The 16708-nt window shown below is 46.2% G+C and overlaps 1 protein-coding gene across 1 annotated transcript in view; it reads left to right on the top strand.

Moving 5' to 3' along the window:
• The window catches only part of LOC137428743 (uncharacterized), a 207239-nt gene that overhangs the window by 183255 nt on the left and 7276 nt on the right, over nucleotides 1–16708 (top strand). The window contains exons 8-13 of the mRNA XM_068118641.2: nucleotides 26–129; nucleotides 1941–2033; nucleotides 2229–2340; nucleotides 5560–5652; nucleotides 5766–5980; nucleotides 8044–8247. Of these exons, the coding sequence (XP_067974742.2) occupies nucleotides 26–129; nucleotides 1941–2033; nucleotides 2229–2340; nucleotides 5560–5652; nucleotides 5766–5980; nucleotides 8044–8247 (821 nt within the window). The remainder of the gene's footprint in view (nucleotides 1–25; nucleotides 130–1940; nucleotides 2034–2228; nucleotides 2341–5559; nucleotides 5653–5765; nucleotides 5981–8043; nucleotides 8248–16708) is intronic.

Genomic DNA, 16708 nt, shown 5'->3' with positions numbered 1-16708 from the left:
ACGCCATCCTTTCATCATCGTGCAGGTATTGCCAGTGATTGTGATGTTTCTTTGAGTCATGAATCACACTTAGAGAAAGGAAGCGAAATGGATAACCATGACAGCGAGGAAGAAGAATCTCCTGAAGAGGTACAGACTGTTCTACTTTTTGTCCCCTCTCAGCAGTTTAACCGATATATTGTTGACTTTATCCCTCGATCTCTGGCACTGTGTCCCTCACCCACATCTTGTTTTTACACCACATATATCCGCCCGGTATCTGCAGCCATTATGCGTGGACCTTGTGCCGCGTCTTCCGACATGGCCGTCTGATGTGAACTGTTACTGTGTCCAATCATTTAACTTTGTCTCTCTGTCTAGCCAAATCTGTTCATGTATGGTCCAACAGGTTCAGATTGGGCCTGGCGATCCCTTTTATTATTATTATTTTTTTTGAATCTTGTTTTCTAAAATGCAAGGCCTTGGATGTATCTTTCCAACTTTTCACAAAAAGCCTATAAATGGCATGGAATGCAAATTGGAAACAGAACGAGAACTCAAAGGAAGTTGTTGTTAGAGTATTGTGTACGATGTGATTTCTACAACTGGTGGCGTACGCAAAGTGCCAGTCAACAAATGTGTGCTGAGGTGAGCACAGGCTGCTCGACACAGGTATGCGGCTTATCTGGGCGAGCAGCAGCAATGACTAGCTGGATTGAAGAGCATTACCCAGGATTTCAACAGTAAAACAACACCAAAATTCGGATCACCTGGAGAAAGTACAGCCTCAGAAAAGAAAGGCTGCAGGTAGGTTACAAGGCACCGAACTCCTGGCGATGAACTACCAGGGGACCTCGGGAGACATGACACTGTTAATAAAGCCCGATGTACTCGTGAAGGGTGCAAAACGGAAGTGTGAGGAATTGTAAAATATAAAGGACATGACTACCTGGAGGGAGAGAGCTGCAGTTACCTCCGCCACCGGAGGTGGATGGAGGTTATGTTTTCACCTCTGTCTGTTTATCTGTCTCTGAGCAGGATATCTCAAAAGGTTGTGGACCGAGTCGGCCGAAACTTGGTGGTCTGGTTGTGTGTGTGACGAGGCCGAATGGATTAGATTTTGGTGAAGATCTGAATCTGGATTCGAGAATCTTTAAGTGATTCTTCACCATTGAGAGATAGGCCCAAAAACGATATATAGCACGATATCTCAAAAAGGTTATGGACGGAGTATGACAAAACTCGGTGGATCACCGGATGAGTCGGTTAGGTGACGGGAACAAGCGATCCGGTTTTGTTTCAGATCCAGATTCAGATCCGGCCGAATCAGTGGGATAGCAAATGTAAACTGTTCAGTGGTGGAAGTGAGCGCTCCACCGAGTGCCGTTCTAGTTACTCCTGTCATTGTTTTGTTCTGCACATAAATGTAAAATGCGTAAAGGGTACATGTATGTTCCACGAAGAACAACGTTTACTATTGGACTTTGGAATGCTCGACATTTTTTTTTTTTTTAAACCGCGATGCATACATAATAATGTTTGCTCTAAATTCTTTCTGACGTTTATTTGAATGCCCAATGTGCTCGAAGAATGTGGCATTTATTGGCTAAAACATGTCTCGGCAATTAGTTAAATATTTGTTGAAGTTGGCCTGGAAAATGTCAGACAAATTTTGGAAAATTGCCTTGAGTTTGAGATAGGAGTAGGAACTCTGGGATTAGACGATATGTTAAGGTTAATTGTTGAAGCACATCACTGTACATTAGGTAGTTGTTGTGCAAGGGTTTATGGGTGTTTTTTTTAATGCACCTGGTGTGGAATTTAGATTGATATTTCAAATCGATGATATTCAAATGAAACTGGTTTATTTAAAGAAAAACAAGCGGATTGTATTTGTTGAGCGTATCGTGTCCATCTGCAGTAACATTTTATTTTTCCCTCCTCTGTGTTTCCTCTCCCAGCCAGCTCTGCTATCACAGCTCTCTAAATGGAACTTCCCAATCTTCTCACTCGTAGAGCAGACGGGCGGGCATACCGGCAGCATCCTCAGCCAGGTTAGTACGACGGGTTGGGAGTTCGGGGTTTAGGGTTGGGGCATGGGAGAGGGAAGGGACGTTAATGGAGTGGAGTGAAAAGTCACTTGTCCGTAGAAAGAATGTCTTTGTCATTATTTGATTGATGGTCAAGGAAGCAGATATCAGACCAGGCTTATTTTACATCCCACTACCCTCCCCATTCTTCCCTTCCAGGTGGCATATCGCATCTTCAGGGAGAGTGGTCTCTTTGACATCTTCCACATCCCGCACAATGCTTTCTTGAAATTTTTTCGCTCTCTGGAGTCTGGATACAAGAATATACCATGTACAGTACTCACTTTGTTATGGTCTTATCCTCACTGTCTCCTTCTTTCTTGCACATGGTAATCGTTTTGCTTTTGCTAAGGCAACAAGATAGCCGAGCCAACTGGTCCTAGGTTCATTTCTCACATGGGAGGCTTTCCTTTTGGTAGCAAACTGCCAGTGGGTCCTACTTCACATGTATTTTTACCTCGCCACCAAAGGTGGAGGTTATGTTTTCACCCCTATCTGTCTGTCTGTGAACAAAATATTGTCATGTTCCTGGGGGTTAACACCACTGGGGATGAATAGCCAATCGAGCTTACCTCCGAGGCGTTCAGTCAACTATGGCGGATCTTCTTTATACACGCGAGGAGTGGTGGAGGATAGCGAAGCTTACCTGGACGGACGGGCGCGAAGCTTGTTTTCCGGACCACCAACAATTAAACAAGACAGGGCAAGGAATTAAAATGCAACAATACCAGGTTTAATAAAAATAATGCCAAGGACAAGTAAATGTGCGATAATACTAAAATCCTAAATGGAGCGCCCCCACACGGACTCGTAAAACAGCACAAGGGGATAAGTAAATGTGAAAATAAATGCGTGGTGTTTGGAAGGTTAGCGGGTACTCAGCTCTGGTCCCCTTGACCGTCGGGGATCGGTACAGGCCCCGCCCTGCACGGGAAAACACGCCTTGGCGCGAAGCCGCGTTCACCGCCACGTCGACGCAAGCGAACAGGCCCGAGCTCCGTCCTCGTCCCACGCTCCACAAAGCACCGAGGTCTCTCAGGCGCACATAGCCGTCACAAAGTCAGCACCAACGAACCAGGGAAAGGATGCGTCCGCTCCTCTATGCAGCCAGGACCAAGACAAAGATGCGTCTGCTCACAATGAATGTCCCAACGCAAGAGAGCACGAACTGTGTCCGCTTGTGACGACATCCACGAAGCAAGGGAGAGAAAATGCCGGGACTCCGTCCTTTTGTTCCCCGGTCTCAAACGTCATCCGATGACGTCCGCTCGTGCTCCAATCAAAGAGTCAATCTCATCGCTCCATTGCCCGGACCAATCATCACCTTTCGGGGAGGGTCCTCACGGCCCTGCCTGCTTGGTGTTGCGATGACTCGGCTGGCGGTGCCAGCGGTGGTGTTCCATGTCCAAATCGGGTCACTTTATTTGGGTGTTATTAATTATGCGCCGATCGCTTGGCTACTAGTGTGCATAGTGTAGTGTCATAAGGAACAAGGGAAAAATCACAGAGGTCATTTACATACAGGGGATTTACCCTTCTTTTTTTTGTATACAAGATCGAGGCTCGTGAAAGAGCGAACATTAATCACACAAGAAGTCAAACCGACACATAAAACAGAAAATAAGGGGAGCGGTAGACAAGATGAGGAGAGAGGGGGAAGGACACAAACACAACATTTGAGAGCAGGGACATCGACAGAACTGTGGGAGGGAGAGGGCTTGGGGGGGAGGTGGGAGAGGTATAAAACATATGGACATTGCAAGGACTTCCAGCAAAGAAGTTGGAATTTCAAAAAAGTTTCAAAAAAGTGTATCTGGGGTGAATTAGCGGGGGTAGAAAAGATCAAGGTTTTGGATGGGGGAAGTGAAGAGATGGTGGTGAACAGCTGTTTTAAAGACCTGGAGGGAGGAGTGGGATTGAAGGGAGTGGGGGAGTTTGTTCCAGAGGTGGGAGAAAAGGGGAATGAAAGAGTGAAGGTGAGCAGAGAGCCTAGATTTTGGCAGTTTAACCATAAGAGGGTTGCTCGCAGATCTTGTGCGACCTGTAGGAATATTTGGGGGACAGAGCACAGACAGGGCTGGGGGAGCAAGGCCGGAGAGGAGACGGTAGAAGCCAGAAAGACGACCAACCTGCCTGCGGTGAGTGAGTGAAAGGCCCTCAGAGTTAGCTTCATTGCAGGAGATTCCAATGATTCGGAAAGCTTTGGTTTCAACAGCGTGAAGCCGAGCTAGGTGTGAGGCAGGAGCACCAGCCCAGAGGGGGGAACAGTATTCCATTGAGCTGTGGATGAAAGCCTTGTATGTGGTGAGGAGCTCAGGTGTGCCAAGGAAGGACTTCGCACGACGGAGGATGCCCAGTCGGCGACTGGCTTTGGAGGCCAGCTTGGAAATGTGGTTTTCCCAAGAAAGATCATGGCAGATGGTGAGACCCAAAAGCTTGAGCGACAGAACTTCTTGGAGAGGATTGTTGAGAAAGTAGATGGGAGGGTTTTCCAGTTGGTCTTTTTGGAGAGACATAGTAAGAGTGTGAGATTTGTCAGGATTGAAAGACATGTTCCAATTGTTTGACCAGTCTGTGATTTTGTCCAGTTCTGTAGAGAGTGAGGAGGCTGCAGACTGTCGATCTGAGGGATGAGGAATGGAGCGGCAGAGAGTGGAGCCATCAGCAAAGAGATAGAGAGGATTTTCCAGAGAGTCAGAGAGATCATTGATGAGGACCAGAAAAAGCACAGGGCCCAGAACACTACCTTGGGGAACTCCAGCCAGAACAGGAAGGGGAGGTGAGAGAAATCCATTCAGGGCCACACGTTGCCTACGACCAGAGAGGAAGTCCGCAAGCCATGTGTGGAGATTTCCATGGATACCATAGGAGGACAGTTTGGTGAGCAGAGCTGGGTGCCAGACCGTATCGAACCCTTAATCCCTAAACTACATAGCACAAGAGCCATCCTCCGTGTGGCCACACGTCACACTTAATTCGAACGTACCATTGGGAGATAGGGCCAAAAACGATACATAGCAGGATATCTCAAAAAGTTGTGGATGGATTCGGATGAAACTTGGTGGAGAGGAGAGGTTGTGTGTGTGACAAGGAAGAATCGATTGCAATTTGGTGAAGATACGGATCCGGATCAGGCGAGTAGAATATGTTAAGTGATTCTTCACCATTGAGTGATATTGCTAAAACTGACATGCAGCAGGATATCTCGAATAGTTATGGGCGGATTTGGACGAAACCTGGTGGATAGATCGGGTGTGTGACGAGGACGAATCGATTCTGGTGAAGATCCGAATATGGATAAGAGAATGTTGTTCAAGTCTGTGTGACTGGTGGAGGTATGCGCTCTACCGAGTGCCGGTCTAGTACAAGTTGAGGACACGGGGTGGGCTGGCTTTGTTCCTTATCACCTCCTGCTCTGTAATTGGCAATCCCCCCACACCCCCCATTAAATTTGTTCTTTTGTTATCCTCCAAAACCCCTTCTCTCACAGACCACAACCGCATTCATGCTGCTGATGTTCTGCACGCCGTCTGGTATTTGAGCACTCAGGCCCTCCCAGGGATGATCATGCCGTCTGATTCAGGTCTCTACCTGACCTTCGTGTGTCCCATGTCTATTTTTAAATCAATTATATTATCTTGTACTCGACATTTCTTATGCATATTTTAGAAATACTTTCACAATCCCCTCTATCAGATGGCAGTACCAACTGCCCATCTGGGAGCCAAGAGAACGACCAGGGTAGTCACGAACGACTGTTCTCGGACAGTCCGAGGATGGGAACACAAGATAGTTTGACATCTGTCATGCCCGCGCTGGAACTCATGGCGTTGTACGTTGCCGCCGCCATGCACGATTATGACCACCCAGGGAAGACAAATGCCTTTCTGGTCGCAACAAACTCACCAGAGGTGAGGTTTGGATGGATCACGCCGTTTCCTTATCAAATGATGACAGGATGGTGTGTCAGCAACATTACATCATGTATGGTCTGTTTGAGATAGAAAGGATGCACCGATTCACCCTCAACATTACATCATGTATGGTCTGTTTGAGATAGAAAGGATGCACCGATTCACCCTCAACATTACATCATGTATGATCTGTTTGAGATAGAACGGATGCACCGATTCACCCTCAACATTACATCATGTATGGTCTGTTTGAGATAGAACGGATGCACCGATTCACCCTCAACATTACATCATGTATGGTCTGTTTGAGATAGAACGGATGCACCGATTCACCCTCAACATTACATCATGTATGATCTGTTTGAGATAGAACGGATGCACCGATTCACCCTCAACATTACATCATGTATGGTCTGTTTGAGATAGAAAGGATGCACCGATTCACCCTCAACATTACATCATGTATGATCTGTTTGAGATAGAAAGGATGCACCGATTCACCCTCAACATTACATCATGTATGATCTGTTTGAGATAGAACGGATGCACCGATTCACCCTCAACATTACATCATGTATGGTCTGTTTGAGATAGAACGGATGCACCGATTCACCCTCAACATTACATCATGTATGGTCTGTTTGAGATAGAACGGATGCACCGATTCACCCCTCAACATTACATCATGTATGGTCTGTTTGAGATAGAAAGGATGCACCGATTCACCCTCAACATTACATCATGTATGATCTGTTTGAGATAGAACGGATGCACCGATCACCCCTCAACATTACATCATGTATGGTCTGTTTGAGATAGAAAGGATGCACCGATTCACCCTCAACATTACATCATGTATGGTCTGTTTGAGATAGAAAGGATGCACCGATTCACCCTCAACATTACATCATGTATGGTCTGTTTGAGATAGAACGGATGCACCGATTCACCCTCAACATTACATCATGTATGGTCTGTTTGAGATAGAAAGGATGCACCGATTCACCCTCAACATTACATCATGTATGGTCTGTTTGAGATAGAAAGGATGCACCGATTCACCCTCAACATTACATCATGTATGGTCTGTTTGAGATAGAAAGGAATGCACCGATTCACCCTCAACATTACATCATGTATGGTCTGTTTGAGATAGAACGGATGCACCGATTCACCCTCAACATTACATCATGTATGGTCTGTTTGAGATAGAACGGATGCACCGATTCACCCTCAACATTACATCATGTATGATCTGTTTGAGATAGAACGGATGCACCGATTCACCCTCAACATTACATCATGTATGGTCTGTTTGAGATAGAAAGGATGCACCGATTCACCCTCAACATTACATCATGTATGGTCTGTTTGAGATAGAACGGATGCACCGATTCACCCTCAACATTACATCATGTATGGTCTGTTTGAGATAGAAAGGATGCACCGATTCACCCTCAACATTACATCATGTATGATCTGTTTGAGATAGAACGGATGCACCGATTCACCCTCAACATTACATCATGTATGATCTGTTTGAGATAGAAGCGGATGCACCGATTCACCCTCAACATTAACATCATGTATGGTCTGTTTGAGATAGAAAGGATGCACCGATTCACCCTCAACATTACATCATGTATGGTCTGTTTGAGATAGAACGGATGCACCGATTCACCCTCAACATTACATCATGTATGGTCTGTTTGAGATAGAAAGGATGCACCGATTCACCCTCAACATTACATCATGTATGGTCTGTTTGAGATAGAAAGAATGCACCGATTCACCCTCAACATTACATCATGTATGGTCTGTTTGAGATAGAAAGGATGCACCGATTCACCCTCAACATTACATCATGTATGGTCTGTTTGAGATAGAAAGAATGCACCGATGCACCCTCAACATTAAAACCATGAAGTGCGGATTCAAAAACAACAATACTTATGGGTCATCCTTTTTTGAAAAATTTCATTTCTATTTTCGTATCTTTTTTCTTTCTTTGTTCCGAGTCTGGTGTCGGTGCCTCATTTTCACCTCGATCCTGACCCCAGGCGATTCTGTACAACGACCGGTCGGTTTTGGAGAACCACCATGCGGCAGCTGCTTGGTCTCTGCTGCTGTCACGCCCTGAGTACAACTTCCTTTCTGGGCTGGAGATTGTGGAGTTCAAACGCTTTCGCTTCCTGGTCATTGAAGCCATACTGGCCACCGATCTCAAACGGCACTTTGACTTCCTGTCGGAATTCAACGCAAAGGTGACTCCATATCCATCCATCCCCTTGACGCCAACAGCTTGGCCGCATGTCACCAATCAAGGTTTTGTGCGACCGCCCATTTTGCTCAAAGCAAGTTAGAAAATGAATCTGGTCATGCACATCACACTTGATGTTGAACTCAAAATGGTAATTGCTGAGAATTTTAACAACAGTAACAACAGTTTTAACAACCCAACCCTCCCCCCCCCCCCCCCCCCCCCCCCCCCCCCCCCACTTGCCCCCACCCCGCTATAACAATCCCTTTCTTCACTACCGACCATGTTGCAGTCCAAAAATGCTAAAACTAACACCTTACCATGTTGCGTCATTGCCTGATTGATGAAGCTGATCAGTGGGTGCTCCATCTTGCGTGCCACTACGTCACCACATGTCACTGTTGCCATGGGTAAAACCGGGTTTTGTACAGTTGTGCACACTCGCATTTGAGTTGTCCAGCTTGGGTTCGGACTCTGACCCAGCTATCAACTACCACCCTGGATTTTCGCCGGTTGTGCGGAGCATGATGTGCTCCATCCCTTGGATGCATGTAAAGCTGGGTGTCTTGTCTGCTAGCATTAACTGGTGGGTGCTAAAGGTCCTACGGTGTCCTTCATTAAAGGTAGGCGAGTTGTGGCAGCACCATGCACAAATAAAAAATTCATTTCCAAATGAACTTGATTAGAGCATCAGGCCTGGCCAGCCAGTCCATGAAACACTCCACAAGGTGGTGGCAATAATTGGAGGAGGAGGAGGAGGAGGAGGAAAAGGAGGAGGAGGAGGAAAAGGGGGAGGAGGAGGAGGAAAAGGAGGAGGAGGAGCAAGAGGAGGAGGAGAAGGAAAAGGAGGTGGAGGAGGAGGAAAAGGAGGAGGAGGAGGTGGAGGAGGAGGAAAAGGAGGTGGAGGAGGAGGAAAAGGAGGAGGAGGAGGAGGAGGAGGAAAGGAGGAGGAGGAGGAGGAAAAGGGAAAACAAAACAAAAAAAAAACAGTTCGTTTATTGTGTGGCTACCAATAAGAAGCAAATCAAAGTTACCACCAACGCAGTGATTTTAAATGATATCTCTCGGGATTGTGAAAGATAACGACCATTTCTGTACGTCTGCATTTTTGGTACAATACCATGGACTTGGACTTGGATTTTTTTTTTGCAGACAGTCGAGGCCCTGGTGTTGGGCTAGCGGCTAGGGTGCCGGCTTAGGATCCAAGGATCCTGGGTTCGAAATTAACGCCAGGGGGGTTGACTGAGCCTGTCATCCTTCCGAGGTCGGCTAATTGAGTACCAGTTCACTGGTAATTCCCTGTTTGTCGTTAAAGGCGGCAAAACGGGTTGGCGTCAGGAAGGGCATCCGGCCGTAAAACATTGCTTCAAAAAGGGGACCGAAAAACAACAACAACCACGGTTCCCGAAAAAGGCCAACCCCCGCTTTGCGGGGAAAAATGGCCTCTAAAGGTGTTTTTTTTTAGACAGTCGAGGTTCGCATAAGAGCGCACAATTAAACACGAAAAACATAAACGGACACATAAAACATGTAATAAAGGGAGCGGGAGACAAGATGGGGGGAGAGAGAGAAGCGCACAAGCACAACAACAGTAGAGAACAGGGACATCGGGAGATCTGTGGAAGGGAGAGGGCTGGGGCAGGGGAGTGGGGTGTGGGTGGAGGGGAGAGGGGTTACACGGTATCGAGCAAATGGACACTACAAGGAATTTCAGGAAAGAAGTTGGAGATTGAAAGAGGCGGATTTGGGGTGTTTTAATTGGGGTAGAAAAGATCAAGGTTTTGGATGGGGGAACATAAGAGATGGTGGTGAACAGCTGTTTTAAAGACCTGGATGGAGGAGTGGGATTGAAGAGAGTGAGGGAGTTTGTTCAAGAGGCGGGCGAAAAGAGGAATGAAAGAGTGAAGGTGAGCAGAGAGTCTTGATTTTGGCAGTTTCACCAGAAGAGGATTGCTGGCAGATCTTGTGCGACCTGTAGGAACATTTGGGGAACAGAGCACAGATAGATCAGGGGGAGCTCGGCCGGAGAGGAGTCAACAGAAGACAGAAAGTCCACCAACCTGCCTGTGGTGAGCGAGTGAAAGGCCTCCAGAATCGGCTTCATCGCGGGACATTCCAATGATTCTGAAAGCTTTGGTTTCAACAGCGTGAAGCCGAGCTAGGTGTGAGGCAGGAGCACCAGCCCAGAGGGGAGAACAGTATTCCATTGAGCTGCGGATGAAAGCCTTGTATGTGGTGAGGAGCTCAGGTGTGCCAAGGAAGGACTTCGCACGACGGAGGATGCCCAGTCGGCGACTGGCTTTGGAGGCCAGATTTGAAATGTGGTTTTCCCAGGAAAGATCATGGCAGATAGTGAGACCCAAAAGATTGAGTGACAGAACTTCTTCAAGAGGATTTTTGAGAAAGTAGATGGGAGGGTTTTCCAGACGGTCTTTACGGAGAGACAAAGTGAGAGTGTGAGATTTGTCAGGATTGAAAGACATGTTCCACTTGTTTGACCAATTTGTGATTTTGTCCAGTTCTGCAGAGAGTGGAGTCATTAGCAAGGAGATGGAGAGGATTTTCAAGAGAGCCAGAGAGATTATTGATGAAGACCAGAAATAGCACAGGGCTCAGAACACTGCCTTGGGGAACTGCAGCCTGAACAGGAAGGGGAGATGAGAGAAATCCATTCAGGGCCACACGTTGACTGCGACCGGTGAAGAAGTCCGCAAGCCATGTGTGGAGGTTTCCATGGATACCATAGGAGGAGAGTTTGGTGAGCAGGGCGCGGTGCCAGACCATATCAAAGGTACGCGATATGTCAAGGGAGACAGCTCTGATTTCCTGTTTGGCATTGACGGCCTCCATCCATTGTTGAAACAGCAGAAGCAGCATGTCCAGAATAGAGTGACCTGGTCTGAATCCAAGTCACTCCGACATGATCGGAGATCAAACCATTGGAGAAGAGGAGGATTTGATATCAGAAGCAATGATGGATTCCATGACTTTGCTGATTATTGGGAGCAGGCTGATTGGTCTGTAGTTACAAGGATCTGTTTTTGCATCTTTTTTTTGTAATGTGGTAATGTTTTTCCAAGCAGATGGCAGATGTTCTTGAGCAAAAGAGAGGGTGAAGAGAACAGAGAGAGGGTGTGAAAGAGCTACAGAGCACGATTTTAGGACCAGTGGGCCGATGCCGTCTGTTCCAGTTGCAGAATCAGAGTCGAGGTTTGACAGAAACTTCTCCACCTTGTCAGGAGAGAAGGACACAGAGTCCAGGATCAGCTGGGTACGACTGGGTACGGTGGGTACAGAGAGAGACTGGTTTGGGACACAATATTTTGAGGCAAACACAGAGTTGAGGGTTTCAGCTTTTTCACGTTCGTTTTCAGCTGTGTAGCAATTTGAGGTAAGGGAGGGGATGGAGGGGGAACAAACACCAGAAACAGATTTGACCAGACACCACCAGGATTTGGAGGAGGGAGACAGGTTTGAGAGTTCAGTCTTGAGAGTGGAGAGATAGTGCTTCCTGGCTTTCCTGGGGGTAGATACACACTTGTTCCAAGCTTTGTGAAAGGAACGGAGATTGTCTTCACTGGGATTTGCCTTCCAGGAGGCGAAGGCAAGTTGTTTCAGCGCAACTGCTTCACCACAAGATTCAGTGTACCATGGACAGGAGGAAGGGTTTGACAACTGAAGATGAGATGGGATAAATCTAATTCAATTTCTTGTTCAAAATTGACTTGGGTTCAATTTCTCTTCTACCTGAGCAGTTATCTCACATTTCCAACACTTATGAATTCAGGAGCCTCCCGTTTTGTGAGATTTAGGTGTTTGCCACCACAGTTTGTCTTGTTGTCGTAAAATGTGACATCGGTATGCCGTATAATGTACAGGGTCGAGTGTGTCTTGTGCTTTCTCTTTGAGTGGCTGTGCGAGTACAATGAAGAGCTTGGGTTGTTGACGATCAGACCAAGTACAATGAACATCCTGGATTGTGATAATCAAACATAGTACAATGAACATCCTTGATTATTGATATTACCGAGTACAATGAACAAAAAGTATGTTAGCAAGGTCGGGATGATCAGAAGAAAGAATAATGTGAAACCATCCCTACATCGTGTGTGTGTGTGTGTGTGTGTGTGTGTGTGTGTGTGTGTGTGTGTGTGTGTTTTTGTGTGTGTGTGTGTGTGTGTTTTTGTGTGTGTGTGTGTGTGTGTGTTTGTGTGTTTGTGTGTTTGTGTGTTTGTTTGTTTTTTCGTTGGTTATCTCCATTTGCGGGTTTCAGGAGGTGGAAGAGAGTCCTCCCAGGACCCAAAGTATCCACCTCCTCTTCGGTAAGGGATCACGCACGGTTCATGCCAAACTGTTCAACTTTTTCAGAGTTTTGTTCCAAGTTCTCTTTTCAGGAATCCTCACCAAACCCCAGATTGCCTCCAGTTGTTGTTCATTTGTGGTGATATTCCCATGGATGGTTTTTAAAATGTCAGTGAGGTTCTCCTTCATCATTCCTGTTGCTCCAATTATCACTGGTACAATTTCATTGCTCTTCAGCTTCCAAGATCTCTTAACCTCATTTTTGAGGTCCTGGTATTTGGTCATTTTCTTGATTTCTGCGTTGTTTAGGCCAAAATCGCTGGGTACTGATATCTGAATCATCAATGCTGTCTTTTCCTTTTTGTTCCTGAGTAAAATGTCCGGATGCAATTGTTTGTTTTCTATGTTCACGCTCGATGGAATCATCAGGTCGTACATGAGCATGACGTCCTCATTTTCAATGATTGCCCTTGGTTCGTGTTTCCATGAGTTTTCTGGTCCTGGGAAGTTTACATTCTTACAGATATGCCAATGAATCACTTTGCATACTTTGTTGTGCCGTTGTGTGTAAAGATTTTCTGATAATAGTTTTTTGCATCCCGAGAGCAGGTGACTAGTACTTTCTATTTCTGTCTTGCAGAATCGACACTCTGGCTCAGTCCCACCATCTTTTTAAATCCATCGGTACAGTGTCCTTTATCTTGGACATTTATTATTATTCGTTCTCCGTCCCAGTTGAGCTGACCTCTTCTTAGCCATTCCAATGATCCTTCTTTGTCTATCCCCACTCTGTCCAATTTTTTTTTGTATTTTCCTGCTTTTTTGTCATTCTCCCAGTTGTTGGTGAAGATTTCTTGATATTTCTTTTCATATATTTATTTTGTCTTTTTTGCAATTGTTGGGGCAGTATTTGTTGTTGTTTCATTTTCCTGTGCGGAATCTTCTATTCACACCTGTTTTTGGAAATTCTTTGCAAGGTGAGTTAGGGATATTTTTTCAGGTTTGTTGTGTTCATGTTTGTTTATAAATTGCATCCGATAGTCTATTGAGCATTTCAGTACCAACTGAAATGGTTTCAGTACCAAAAAACAACTGAAAAGGTGAAGTACCAACCGAGAATGAAGATGTGGAGGTTGAAAGAGGTGACAGTGAGGGAGGCATTAAAAGAGAGGCAGAGTATGGCAGAGGATGATGTGGTTGAGCTTGAAAGTGGTTGGATGTCAATGAAAGATAGTCTGTTGGGAGCCATTGGTGAGGTATGTGGGTGGACAAAAGGACCACCGAGTCACTCGGAAAAATGGTGGTTGGATGATGAAGTTGGAAAGAGGATTGACGAGAAGAGGAAGAAGTTCAAGGAGTGGCAGAAGGCGAAAGGTATGGGGGCAGAAGAGGCAGAGCATGAAAGTTATAAGGCAGCCAAGAAGGCTTCAAAGAAAGAGGTAGCAAAGGTGCAGGAGGCATGTAGGAAAATGTTCGGAGAATGCTTGGATTCGGAAGAGGCACAGAGAGCGGTATTCAGGATTGCAAAGCAGATAGCGAAAGAGAGTTGCGATGTGATGGGGGTGAGTTGCTTGAAGGATGAAGTGGGACAAATTGTTGTGGACACAGATGGAATTAAAGGAAGATGGAAGAGATATATGGAAATGCTGTTGAATGCAGAGAATGAATGGGATGGCAACATAGAGAGTAACCCAGTTTTAGGACCGGCAGAGAAGATAACCGAGAAGGAAGTTGAGGAAGCGATAAAAGCAATGAAGAGTAGAAAAGCAGGAGGGCCGACGGAAGTTGTGGGAGATATGTTGAAGGCAGCGGAAGTTGGGGTGTGAAGAGAAAGAATGACAAAGATCTGTAATCTGGTGGTGAAAGAAGGCCGCATTCCAGTGGTTTGGGAACTGAGTACCCTCGTCCCTCTATACAAAGGGAAAGGTGACCCTCTGGACTGTGGCTCGTATCGAGCGATAAAGTTATTGGAGCATGGAATGAAGGTATTGGAAAGGGTGTTGGAGAGGAGGATAAGGAAGAAAGTGAAGATCGACGAAATGCAGTTTGGATTTATGCCAAGAAGAGGAACGACAGACGTGTTTTTCATTGTAAGGCAGTTGCAGGAGAAGTACATGGAGAAGTGGAGGAAGTTGTTTCTTGGGTTTGTTGATCTGGAGAAAGCATTCGATACGGTTCCACGCGAAGTAGTGACATGGGCCTTGAGGAAGTTAGGAGTGGAGGAATGGTTGATCAGAGTAGTGATGGCAATGTACGAGAGAGAGAGCGCGCACAGCTGTAAGGACGAAGGACGGGAACAGTGGTGAGTTTGAGGTGAATGTGGGAGTGCATCAGGGGTCGGTACTAAGTCCACTACTATTTGTAGCTGTGACGGAGGTGCTGGCTTGGAGCATAAAGGAGGGTTTACCATGGGAGTTGTTGTATGAAGATGATCTGGTGTTGATTGGGGAGAGTATGGATGGACTTAAGGAGAAGATGAACAAGTGGAAGGAATGTATGGAGACAAAAGGTCTGAAGGTGAATATCGGAAAGACAAAGGTGATGGCAAGTGGTAAAGCATGTGGTGAGGTGGAAAGAACTGGGAAGTGGCCGTGTGCTTGTGTGCAGGAAGGGTGTCGGAGTGAACTCCATTCAATGTACAATGTGCGTTGAGTGGGTTCATCAAAAATGTAGTGGTCCTAGAGGGTCATTAACCCGTGTGGCAGCTACATTCAAGTGTAAGGTGTGCACAGAGGGAGCTGCAGATGGAGGAAATGTTGAGTTGGATCTTGGAAACGGCGTGAAGCTGGAAGGTGTGAAAACATTTTGTTACTTCGGAGACATGCTGAATGGAGAAGGTGGATCAGACTCGGCAACGGTTGATAGAGTGAGATGTGCATGGAAAAAGTTTCGGGAACTCAGTGGCGTGCTGACGAGGAGGGGAGTGTCGTTGAAGCTGAAGGAAAGGTGTATGCTGCATGTGTGAGAAGTGTTATGATTTATGGGAGCGAGACATGGGTAATGAACGTAGAACAGCAACAAAGGCTGGAAAGGGTGGAAATGCAAATGGTTCGGTGGATGTGTGAAGTATCGTTGAGAGAGAGGAAGACAAATGATGAATTGCGAAAGATGATGGGAACAGAGCCTGTGATTGATGCTGTGAAGAGGAACAGGTTGAGATGGTTTGGTCATGTGTTGAGGAAGGATGAAAGTGACCGGTTGAGAAGAGTGATGGAAATGAATGTAGAAGGAGGTAGAGGATGGGGAAGACCGAGAAAGACTCGGCTGAAGGTGGTGGAATAAGTAATGCAGGCAAGGGGGTTGACAAGGGGAGATGTAGAAAATAGGGCAAAATGGAGAAGATTGTCATGGGGCCCGAAAGGCTAGCCCCTGTTCTCGCAGGGAAAATGGCCTTAAAATGCCTGTTGTTTGTTGTTGTTGTAGTCTGTTGAGAATTTCACATACTTAGCTAGTCCTCCACTCGTCATTCTGTGCACCTGGTTGAGTTCCATCAGGCCACTCCCTCTCATCTTGGCAGCTACATTCTTGGGATGCACTGGTTTTTGTAACATTTTGTTACATTTTGTGGATGGTAAGGGGTAGGCTGGTGCTGGCTTAGCGTTTAGGGTGCCGGCTTGGGATCCTAGGATCCTGAGTTAGAATCCCGGTCGATCGTTGAATTAACGCCAGGGGGTTGACTCAGCCTGTCATCCTTCTGAGGTCGTCAAATTGAGTACCAGCTTGCTGGGATGAATGTGCCGGTGTGTGCCGCGGCTTAGAATAGGTACACTGTATCCCTGCGTGTCGTAAGAGGTGACTCAAGGGTTGGCGTCAGGAAGGGCACCTGGCCGTAAAAAAACAACAACAACATTGCCTCAAAAATGGAACCATGATGATCGTCATGGGGCCTGCAAGGCTAACCCCTGCTCGAGTAGGGAAAATGGCCTTAAAAAGGGAATTATTTTTTTAATGGATGGTAAGGAGTTTTCTTGTTTTGATGTCTAACTTGTTGATTTCTGATTTGGCCCAGTTTATTATATTGCAGCTATATCGGAACACGGGTACTGCAAGCTGGTTTATGGCTTTGATTTTGTTTCTTGGGGAGAGGTATGTTTTCAGGATCAGCTTCGTTCTACGTAGGTATTCTTTGGTGATTGTTTTGCGGATTTGTTTGTGACCTATTT

Source organism: Myxine glutinosa, chromosome 5 (genome assembly GCF_964187855.1).
Source record: "Myxine glutinosa chromosome 5, kmMyxGlut1.1, whole genome shotgun sequence".
NCBI lineage: Eukaryota > Metazoa > Chordata > Myxini > Myxiniformes > Myxinidae > Myxine > Myxine glutinosa.
Note: the sequence above shows the minus strand (reverse complement) of the source record. Positions and strands in the feature narration are given on the sequence as shown.